A 12,069-nucleotide genomic window follows, 5' to 3' on the forward strand; every position below is an offset into this window, starting at 1 on the left:
GACTGCAGCCTAGGTGGGGGTATGTGCCTTAAGTGCTTTCTACATTGTTTTAAAGTGCAGGTCATCACGCTTCAGGCATTTGCACCTCAGGATTCGGAGCCAGTGGCGCACCCACTATGCCCAGTCCATGCCCTGCAAGTTTATTTGGAGAGGACTAGTCATTTCAGGCAGGCGAAACAGCTGTTTATATGTTTTGGTGGCTGTACCCAAGGACTGCCAGTTTCAAAACAGCGGCTGTCACATTGTGGAAGCGATCACGTTGGGATATGCTTCTAAGAATGAGGCCTGTCTGTGGGGAGTACACGCCCACTCCACGAGAAAAATGGCTTTGTCGTGGGCCTGAAGGTAAGTAAATTAATAGCAAATTTTTATTTTTGGGTGAACTTTTTCTTTAACTGAGCCATATGATGTTTCAGATTTTATTTCTATTTGCATACTCATTTGCATAATCTTCCCTTATTTCTTCAACTTCGAATTTAGAACCGTTTAAATAAAGGACGAGATTAATCAGTTTGACTAAATCAAACTTAACGATACAAAGACAGGTGAGGGTAACCAACCAATAAAGACTTAACAAGGAACGGAACAGGAAAGACCAAATAAGGGCACAGAAAGGAGAAACCAACAAAACAGTCCACAGGGGTGTGACAGGCATCCTATGTGTATATTAGGGCTGCACGATAAATCTTGTGTGATTGTCATGTGTCTGTCATCTCGACAGTAAAGGCACAACAGGATAAATATCCTCTTTAATTCCTGTGTTCATAAAAGGAGTGGACATTAGTCATTAAAAATGAATAAATGAATGAATAAATAAATAATACTCAACATAATAACACAATATATTGTAGTATTACTGTTTGTGACCTCCAGAAGACAGCACTGGCTCACTGTAAAAAACCTATGTGTCTTAATTGAACAACTTGCTTGATGCTTGAGCTACTTTAGTTTAATAATAATAATAATAATAATAATACAGTAAGTAAATGAGGAAGTGAAATCTATGGGAATATGATCTTACCTCTTCCCTACAGATGGTTTTTGCGCATAATCTGGCAAGTAGGAACATATTCCAGCGGCAGCTCGGGTATTATGGACATTTCAAAAGAATGATGTCTTGGTTCAGTTTCAGGCATTTCTTTATTGTGTTGTGATCAGTTTACATACTTGATTATGTTATTCATAGTGCTTCAAAGTGGGTGTTCCTTGCAAGCTCTTTTGGCACAATTTGCTTGCCTCTAATGGTGAAATGTTCTGCACAGCATCATGGGTAATGTAGTTTTTGTTTTGTTTTTTCTCCCCAGAAATTCAGCTTTTAAACAACTGAGCTTTAAATCTTTGAATTACCAATGTGTATGAAATGTGCTGTACAAATAAACTTGCCTTGCATATTAAGTTTTTGCTATTCTTTGCTATTCTTCACTGACAGCCAAAGGTGGGTGGAAACAGAAAAGTTTTCCGTGGAAAAGTTTATTTGATAAAATATATATCAAATATCAAAGATCAAAAATATATTTTACCTTAAAAACATTGCATGCTTTTATTGAATTTTTAGACAATTATTGTTTCAGTTATTGTGGTTTTTGTATTTGTTACTTATAATACGAAATTTGCACAGTTACCATAAATCTGTTTTTGCTTTGTCGTTATGGAATATGTATGATACAATTTAAAATAATAATAAAACTATATATACTTTGCATATGAACGTGAACGTGCTCCTACCAAACTTTGTTAATAAAACATCTCATAATAAAACAATTTTTTTCCAGTAATTTGGAAAAAATAGCAATTCTGAATACTTTCTAAATGCACTGAATTGTTCTTTTTTGACAAAATGTACTCAAATTCACAACTTTTAGAATTATGCATATTTGTCATTATTTAAATGTTATATATAAAATGTATATATGTTTGTATCATAAGCATTCTTATAAACTGCATATAGTGCATTCAGGTTACAAAGAACAGAAAACTATGAACAAAACTACACTAAACACAACTCACAAATTTAAATGTTACACAGGTGACACTTTTTTTCTTTTTAAGGACCAATTCTCACTATTAACTAGCATGCATTTTAGCATGTCTGTTTATTATCACTTATAAAGCACATATTAATGTCTTCTGCATGAACATATTTTACATCTCTTAATCCACCCTATACCTAAACTTAACAACTTCCTTACTAAGTTACACATAAGTGTTGTTATTTGAAAGTGATATATACATATGTTTGTATTGTAAGCATTCTTATTAACTGCATATAGTGCATTCAGGTTACAAGGCTAAAGATGGCTGAAGTCCTGTCAGAGAAGCCCAGCTCTGACTTCCTCTTGTCTCTTTGTGCTTGAGGTTTCATAGTGTTTCCGCTCACAGTAAGAGATGTTTGAATGATCACAGTATAGAAGATTCATCTGGATCAGACGATGAAGATCATACAGCTTCACTTCTGTGAGTTTATCACGTCACTTTTCTTTGAACCATGTTTGTTTAGATTTAATATCTTACTAAATGTTATTTTTCTTTCTCTCATAGATCTGTTGATGTGGTCTCAAGTCACAGAGAGTCTAACAAACAAAGCAGTAACTTTAGGAGCTGATGTGAATATAATCTGTGATCTTGATATAAAGGAGATTTACTGGTACAAACAGAAATCACCAGATCCTCCAGTGTCGATCTTACGCACATATAAAAGCACATATGAAGGAGCTGAATATGAAAACAGCATCTTCAAACACAAATACTCAGTGAAAACTAACAGTCGTCTGTTCATCAGAAATATCAGCACTGATGAATTAGGAGTTTATTATTGTGTCAAAACTAGTGAACCACGAAAATTCAGCAATGGCACCAAAATCTACATCAGCGGTGAGTGATTTTCTCTTTCAGATGTTTTTTTTTTAATCCACAATACAGATATACTTTATAATTTTATAAAGAGCTAGGTCTAACATTTTTGCAGTTTCATTGCACCGTTAAAGATCGAAATTGAATAACAACTGAACTACAAACCTTTTATAGACTTTGTCCAAAAGAATATAACAGACTCAGTCCACAGGAATCAGACAGAATCAGATGATGCTCCACAACAACAGACTCCATGGAGAACCGTGACCATCACATCTGTCCTGCTGAATGTGCTTTTGATCATTGCATTGATAGGTTTGTAATTTTTGTTCAGGTCTCAATGAACTGATTACAAGAAGAAAAATTCTAGATCCACATCTGATTATTATATTTGTTTCAAATCTTGTGTGTGAAATCAGTGATGTTTTCCTCATTGTTTCAGGTTTGGTGAAGAGCTACATTGACGTAACTGGAAGATTTAAAAAATACACTGCAGGTCAAATATCAAATAATCTACAAGTAAGACACGTCTGTTATTATATTATCATCTGTTCCAGTGATTCTTGAAGCAAATATTTTCAACCTCAAAAGACATGAAAAAGAAAAAAATATTATTTGAATGATCTGAAACATTTAAAATGTTATGCTACTCTGTAAAACACTTGACTCAGGTGGAAAATATTTAAAAATGTGATTGAAAAATAAACCTTCTTCCCATGTGAAGACGTATTTGCGATAATGACTGACTGAGTGTACATTATGTCTTACATACTGTATATGGCCATTGATATTTAATATCTTTCTCTTTCAGTGTGCTGAAGTTGATTTATTAATGTGTCCTGAAAACACCAGGCTTTGTCCAGAGCAGAGCACGAGTGTCCTCTACTGTCAATGAAATTTTCTACTAATTCTAGTTTTATATTTTATTATTTGACATACTACTGGAAATCAATGACACAAACCTCAATAAATGTAATGTTTTCTGTCCATATTAAAATGTCTATCATCTGCACAGCTCTTGTTTGTGGTTTACACACATGGTTTCGTGCAAATGAAGTTTTCCACTGGTTTGGTCACTTGATACACAACACATTCACATACACTTGCACACAGCAGGTGGTTTAAACTTTGACCAAGTGAACATAAACATAAAACACTGTGAACAAATGCACACTTGAACCTGTTTTACTACAGAGTTTCACACATTTTATGCTGTTCATCTTATTCATTTTCATAAAACTGTCAAACCAAACATTTCAGTAGGAAACAGAATAAGAGTAACAACATCTGACCACAAAGAACAGAAAACTATGAACAAAATTACACTAAACACAACTCACAAATTTAAATGTTACAACAATTTTTTCTTTTTAAGGACCAATTCTTGCTATTAACTAGCATGCATATTGTCTGTTTATTGTCATTTATAAAGCACATTTTATTGTCTAATTTTGCATGACCATATTTTAGATCCTTTAATCCACCCTTTACCTAAACTTAACAACTACCTCTCTAACTAGTAATAAATAGCAAATTAGGAGACTGTTGAAACAAAGACATAGTTAATAGTTAGGTAATAGTGGGAAGTGGACCTTAAAATAAAGTGTGACCATTAAAAGTATGAAATTATGAAATTAAGATTGATACAATAAATAAATAAATAAATAAATAAAGTCAATATCTTATATATGGGCTAATGGTTAATTTTTAATCAAATAAAATAAAACACTACATGTGTGGTTAAAGCAAACCTGCATTAACTTCCTCTTGATTGTGGTTAAAATCATCCTGTTATTTTGAAAGTTCTGAGGTAAAATTTCATCTCTAAAGTCGTGTGAAAGAAACAAGACTGAATTATGACATTTTTTTAACATCCTGAAGATCATGCAGCTTCAGCTCTGTGAGTTCATTGTACTTCATGAATATTTTAATGTGCTTTGTAAATTAATAAATTAACTTATTGTTTAATGACAATTACATTCCAAATAATTGTGTCTGACTTTGACTAACAGATTTGAGTCAAAATGTGACTATAAACTGTGATTTTGATGTACAGAAGGTTAGCTGGTTATTACTGAATCTACTAGATCCTCCAGTTATGATATTAAAATCTTCCACAATTTCAGTTTTATTTGTGACTATAAACTGACTGTGATTTTGATGTAAAGGATGTTATTACTGGTTATTACTGAAGCTACTAGATCCGCTGGTTCTGTTATTATGCTTTGCCACAACTAAGGAATATGTAATAATGTGCAATAATGTGACTTTCATATTTGCTGTTTTTGGACTTGTCCTGTGCCTTTGTCATTTGTATTTTTCTAATCATCAAAACACAATAAAGCAGGCCACAAGAGAGCAGTGTTGAGCTAGAAAAAAATGGATTTAACTAAACTGGTAGTAAAAATAAAAATATGGTATAAATGCACAAATTAAAATCAGTTTGCAGCTTCACACACAATGGTTGACCCTATTTAACATCCCTGATAAGGACTACAAATATGGATGTGGATTTTGTGTACTTGTTATTAAGAAAATATTAAAAGCCTCATGTCTTTAATGTACATGTTTAGTGGTAAACTCGCCCTGTGGACATCTTTCTCCTTCAAATAAATATAATAAATAAATGTATAAGTCCACTTTATAAGGGGAACTCAGGGGAAAATAATTGAAATAAAAAAGAATAATCAAATAATTTACAATATGACATCTTTAAAAAAAAAAAAAAAAAAATATTGTAAAACTCCTGTACTGTGTATTATTACTGTTTGTGATCACCAGAGGTCAGCATTGGTCATTGTAGGACACTTAAAGGTGCCTTAACTGAAAAACTTGTTTGAGCTATATTACTTTTAAATAGGCCAAGAAATAAAATGTAATAATTAATTATTATTAATAATATTAATTATACAAAAACAACAACAACTATGGACAGGGTATTATGTACACAATGAGGAGAACAACATAACATGACAAAACCAAACAATGAACCAAACTAATATTTTCTCAATTATGTCATTCAAGGTGCTTCAAGTGGGTGTTCCCTGCAAGCTCTTTTCACACAATTTCTCCACCTCTACTCTGATTGGTGGAATTTTCAAGGGATACAGCTCTAGCTGGGCATGTGCACATCAATCTAATGTTATTTTATTGTCACACTGTACAACAATAATACTGTTTAGGATTGGGGTAAGTGTATAAAAAAAACACAATCCAATAGGTAGAACAATTCATTTCATTGTTAGGTCCGGTCTTTAGCTGTATCCCTTCTAAAAACAAGTTATGATTGGTGGAATGTTCTGTACAGCATCATGGGTAATGTAGTTTTTGTCAGAAATTCAGCTATTAAACACATTATTTTGAAATAATGCAAACGGGTGGCTTCAACAAAAGCATATACCATTGATTAACAACTTTTGAACTCACAATAGGTCTGTCTTTAGAGGTTATTGCTAAAAAACAAGTTCCCTATGGAGAAAATGAATTTTTACTTCTGGAATCAAACTGTTGCACACAGAAGAACCAGAAGAAGCCTATTAATTTTAGTTCTTTAATTTGAAGAAGAAGAAAATGAGGTAAGATTATAAGATGTTTTACCAGAAACACAGATGAATTGCATCCCACAGTATCCAAACAGTGATGTTTCCACTCTGTTTTGCTGTTGTTTGCTTTCTAAGGTTGTTACTTGTCTCCAGTGTCTCTGCAGCACCCAGATGAAATCACTGGTGGTTGTTGGAGGCTTTGTTATACCATGTTCATACAAGGAAAGAGAAGGCTAAAGAAGACCTATCAGAGAAGCCCAGCTCTGACTACCTCTATTTTCTGTGTGCTTGAGGTTTCATAGTGTTTCCACTCACAGTAAGAGATGTTTGAATGACTATTTTCATCTGGATCAGACAATGAAGATCATACAGCTTCACATCTGTGAGTTTATCACATCACATTTGATTCATTAAATGGGGTTTCTTTTGATTTTATGTCTTAATAAATATGTTTTTATTTCTGTCATAGATCTGTTGATGTGGTCTCAAGTCACAGAGAGTCTAACAAACATAGCAGTAACTTTAGGAGCTGATGTGAATATAAGCTGTGATCTTGATATAAAGGAGATTTACTGGTACAGACACAAATCACAGATCCTCCAGTGTTGATCTTACGCACTTACAGTAGCACATTTGAAGGAGCTGAATATGAAAACAGCATCTTTGAAGACAAATACTCAGTGAAAACTAACAGTAGTCTGTTCATCAGAAATATCAGCACTGATGAATTAGGAGTTTATTATTGTGTCAAAACTAGTGAACCACAAAAATTCAGCAACGGCACCAAAATCTACATTAGTGGTGAGTGATTTTCTCTTTTCAGATGTATTTTTAATCCACGTTATGGATTTCCATTGAATATATGTAGAGAGCTAATATTTTTGCAGTTTCTTTGTTCTGTTAAAGACTGAAATTGAATAAAGATTGAACTACAAACCTTATATAACAGACTCAGTCCACAGGAATCAGACAGAATCAGATGATGCTTCACAACAACAGACTCCATGGAGAACCGTGACCATCACATCTGTCCTGCTGAATGTGCTTTTGATCATTGCATTAATAGGTTTGTACTTGTTCGGGTCTCAATGAACTACAAGACAAACTCTTATCTATATGTAATGCAATCATATCGTAATCATATTTGTTTTAACTCTTGTGTGTGAATTCAGTGATGTTTTCCTCATTGTTTCAGGTTTGGTGAAGAGCTACATTGAAGTAACTGGAAGATCTAAAAATGACACTTCAGCTCAAAACTCAAATAATCTACAGGTAAGATATATCTATGTTATTTTATTATCATCTGTTCTAGTGATATCCTATACTGTGTTATATGGTCATTGATATTTAATATCTTCTTCTTTCAGTGTGCTGAAGTTGATTTATTCATGTGTCCCGAAAACACCAGGCTTTGTCCAGAGCAGAGCACGACTGTCCTCTACAGTCAATGAAATTTTCTACTAATTCTAGTTTTATATTTTATTATTTGACATATACCACTGGAAATCAAGGACACAAACCTCAATAAATGTACTAAAAAGATTTATTGGCTTGCATACTAATTGTTTTTAGTTTTTTTTTTTTTTTTTTTTTTTTTTTTTTTTTTTTTTTGTGCATATTAAAATGTCTATCATCTGCACAGCTCTTGTTTGTGGTTTACACACATGGTTTTGTGCAAATGAAGTTTTCCACTGGTTTGGTCACTTGATAGAAGACACATTCACATACACTTGCGCGCAGCAGGTGGTTTAAACTTTAACCAAGTGAACATGAACACAAAACACTGTGAACAAATGCACATGTGAACCTGTTTTACTACTGAGTTTCACACATTTTATGCTGTTCATCTTATTCATTTTCATAAAACTGTCAAAGAACATTTCAGTAGTAAACAGAATAAGAGTAACAACATCTGACCACAAAGAACAGAAAACTATGAACAAAACTACACTAAACACAATTCAAATATAAATACAAATACAATTCTCACTATTAACTAGCATGCATATTAGCATATTGTCTGTTTATTATCACTTATAAAGCACATATTAATGTCTTATTTTGCGTGACAATATTTTAGATCCCTTAATCCACCCCATACCTAAACTTAACAACTACCTTACTAACTAGTAATAAAAAGCAAATTAGGAGTCTGTTGAAACAAAGGCATAGTTAATAGTTAGTTAATAGTGAAAACTGGACCTTAAAATAAAGTGTGACCATTAAAGGTATGAAATTATGAAATTAAGATTAATACTTTAAATAAACAAATAGCTTATATATGGGTTAATGGTTGATTTTTGAACAAATAAAATAAAACAAAACACTACATGTGTGGTCAAAGCAAACCTGCCTTAACTTCCTCTTGATTGTGGTTAAAATCACCCTGTTGTTTTGAAAGCTGTGAAGTAAAGTTTCATCTCTAAAGTCGTGTGAAAGAAATAAGACTGAATCATGACGTGTTTTAACATCCTGAAGATCATGCAGCTTCAGCTCTGTGAGTTTATTTTACTTCATTAATATTTTAATGTGGTTTGTAAATTAATTAAATAATTTATTGTTTTATGAAAATTACATTCCAGATTGTTTTTTGTGTGTGTTTTATTTCACAGATTTGTTCATATGGTGTCAAGCTGCAGAGACTTTAACAGATCGACTAACAGATTTGGGTCAAAATGTGACTATAAACTGTGATGTTGATGTAAAGGAGGTTAACTGGTTATTACTGAAACTACCAGATCCTCCATTTATGATATTACAGTCTTCCACAACTTCAGCTACTTTTTACTACAATAAAACATTTAGACACAAATATTCAGTGCAAAGTAAACATCGTCTGTTCATAAATAATGTCACTCTTGATGATTTAGGACTTTATTACTGTGTGACCACAGACTCTCCTCCAAAATACAGCAACAGCACCAGACTACACATCACTGGTGAGTGACCGTTCACTGATCACCAACTTAAACACTTATCACTGTTAGACACACAATATTAAATATTAATATTAAACCCTTTCAATGATTACACAGAACCAACTCCAAATCTAGAGAGCAAGAATCATACGGTGGTGAAGTATATTGAGCAGAATCAGACACACTGTCCGATTATTATCCTCATATCAGCTTTCATAAATGCTCTTCTGATCACTGTCATCGTAGGTGAGTAACTTGATAAAACAGTATGTATGGGACAGTATTTTTTAGGTACTGTCCAGCATGATGCTACCAAATAGACAAGAACACAAAACAGTTATGTTTTGAGGTGAACTACTGCTTAAATGTTAAATCTAAATGTACTTAAATTAATTTTCAAAGACTATTAAAGCTTCTTGCTCATGGAAACAACAGAACCAAAGACAACTTGAAACAGTTTCAAGATATGAATATACAGCAGCTTCAAGTTTGGATCCTGAACAACCACAAGATGCAATGCTAACAAAGATATGTTACAATAAACTGTAAGGTTGATTGTGTCTCTCTCACTGTTTAACTTTAAAGCTTAAAATGGCTAATAAAATTAGTGCTGAGAGAGTGATATTGCTTTATAAACCAATTTACTGTACAGTATGTGCCACAGCGAAATACAGAAATGATCCAGACCACAAGAGAGCAGTGTTGAGCTAGAAAACAAGGATTTAGACTAAACTGGTCCCTATAAGGACTACAACTACGGATGATTTGTACATTTATTATACTAAGATACTATTAAAACTAAATTAGAGACTTTTATTAAGGCTATCTTGTCTTTATGTATATGTTTAGCAGTAAACTCACTCTGTGTATGTCTTTCTCCATCATGAAACTGAACAAACATGAATCTCTTTTTGGATCTCTTAAAGGCACTGCAGCAGAAAGAAAGAAAGAAAGAAAGAAAGAGCTTATTTAATTTTTAGGTTTATAAATAGAGTGGACACTAGTCATTTTAATTAATTGTTTAATTTATTAATTTGACATTATAAGTGGACCTCAGAGGAAAAATAATTGAAATAATAATAATAAAAAAGAATAATAAAAACAATATGACACCTAAGTTTAAAAAGAGTAAAACTCAAATACCCTCCCCTCCCTCCCAATATACTGTATTATTACGATTTATGACCACTAGAGGTCAGCATTGGCTCACTGTGGGATACTTAAAGGCACCCTAATTGAACAACTTGCTTGAGCTGTATTACTTTATTATTATTATTATTATTATTATTATAAAAATTATCTTACCTCTCCCCTACAGATGGTTTTTGTGGATAATCTGGCATGTAGGACCAGAAAGTTCTGCACAGCATCATGGGTAATGTAGTTTTTTTTTTTTTTTTTAGCCAGAAATTTAGCTATTAAACAATATTCTTAAAAAATAAGCGGAAATAATGCAAACCGGTAGTTTCAGTAAAAGCATACAACATCGATTAACAACCTCTGAACTCATAGTAGACCTGTCTTTAAAGGTTTATGAGTTATTGCTAGAAAAAAAATGTCCTTATGGAGAAAATTAATGGAGTTTTTACTTTCAAAACCAGACACAGAAGCAGTAGCAGCAGCAGAAGATGTAGAGGTAGTTCTTTTAAGAAACAGATAAATGAAAATAAATAAACTGTAGGCTGGACATAAGATTATAAGATGTTTTAGTAGATATGGTTAAGTTTCAACATTGAACACAAACTAATTCCATGTTAAAACAGCAGAAGTGGTGAGAAACACAGATGAATGTCTAGATCTCTGTAAACTCTGCAGGACACCGGCCCTCCAGGACCAAGTCTGGACACCCCTGCTCTGGGAGAAAGCTATACGTCAAATCTATGCAGTGATGCCACTGGGTTCTCTGGGCCATAGTTCATCTCAGATAGTCAAAAAGACAGTGGAAATGTGTGCTGTGGTCAGAGTATACATTTCAACTTGTTTCTCAGTCCCTAAGGCCATACAGACTTAAATCTTTTTTTGTGTGTGTGCAACCTTCAAAATCAAAATGTGCTTATATTTACAAAATAAAATGAAGTTGGCTAGTGAAAACTTTTTTTTTTTATACATTGTACTTTGTCCAGTGGTTTTCAAACCTGTTTTTGGAAGCACCTGTTCCCTGCACATTTTGCATTGGAGACTTTGATCAAGTCTACCATGTTTTCTATGTATATGTTTAGCATTAAACTCACTCTGTGCTCATCTTTTTCCATCATAAAACTGAACATACGTAAACACAGCAGGAAAAACCATGGAATCTTCAACAGAACCGCAACTGAGACCTGCAAAAGCACTGAAAACAGAGAGAAGTGATTTTAAGTCAAGAGGCTCTTCTCATCCCTATTCAAAAATGTAAAAAAATATAATCCAATGACATGACACTCATCACTAGAGCAGTGTTGCCAACGTATTTTCAGGGAAAGTTGCTAAAGGCAGGACAATTTGGACACATCATTATGTAATCAATGCAAAACTGCATAGAATAATAGAGCATAGAATTACATTTTATGTATTTTCTTATTAACTATACACTCTGACCAATTATATTCTTAAGCAGTGTATTGGTAGTTAGTTTTCTACACTTTAAATAAAGTCTGTAAAATAGGGCACAATGCCCTGTGCTAATTTGAAGAAATTTTGTGCATTGATTTTTTTTTTTTTTTTACCTGAATTTAAAATTACACATTATATTAGGTTACAAATTAACATCCCCCCATTTT

The 12,069-nt window shown here is 33.0% G+C and overlaps 1 protein-coding gene across 1 annotated transcript; it reads left to right on the forward strand.

The window, feature by feature from the left end:
- The first annotated feature begins 60 nt into the window (after positions 1-60).
- Positions 61-3,817, forward strand: LOC127162385 (uncharacterized). Its single transcript, XM_051105178.1, has 6 exons — positions 61-345; positions 2,356-2,454; positions 2,539-2,871; positions 3,025-3,165; positions 3,293-3,369; positions 3,662-3,817. The coding sequence occupies exons 2-6, from the start codon at positions 2,430-2,432 to the stop codon at positions 3,743-3,745; spliced, it is 660 nt and encodes a 219-aa protein (XP_050961135.1). The 5' UTR covers positions 61-345; positions 2,356-2,429; the 3' UTR covers positions 3,746-3,817.
- The last annotated feature ends 8,252 nt before the right edge of the window (positions 3,818-12,069 follow it).

The sequence above is a fragment of the Labeo rohita genome, unplaced genomic scaffold (genome assembly GCF_022985175.1).
Source record: "Labeo rohita strain BAU-BD-2019 unplaced genomic scaffold, IGBB_LRoh.1.0 scaffold_921, whole genome shotgun sequence".
In the NCBI taxonomy this organism is placed as follows: domain Eukaryota; kingdom Metazoa; phylum Chordata; class Actinopteri; order Cypriniformes; family Cyprinidae; genus Labeo; species Labeo rohita.

What these genes read in the sequence shown, in the direction of transcription:
- LOC127162385 (XM_051105178.1), top strand. Translation starts at nt 2,430, where the DNA reads ATGAAGATCATACAGCTTCACTTCT. An exon ending in GATCATACAGCTTCACTTCT is followed by an intron (nt 2,455 to 2,538) that starts GTGAGTTTATCA and finishes TTTCTCTCATAG; the next exon opens with ATCTGTTGATGTGGTCTCAA. An exon ending in TTTGATCATTGCATTGATAG is followed by an intron (nt 3,166 to 3,292) that starts GTTTGTAATTTT and finishes TCATTGTTTCAG; the next exon opens with GTTTGGTGAAGAGCTACATT.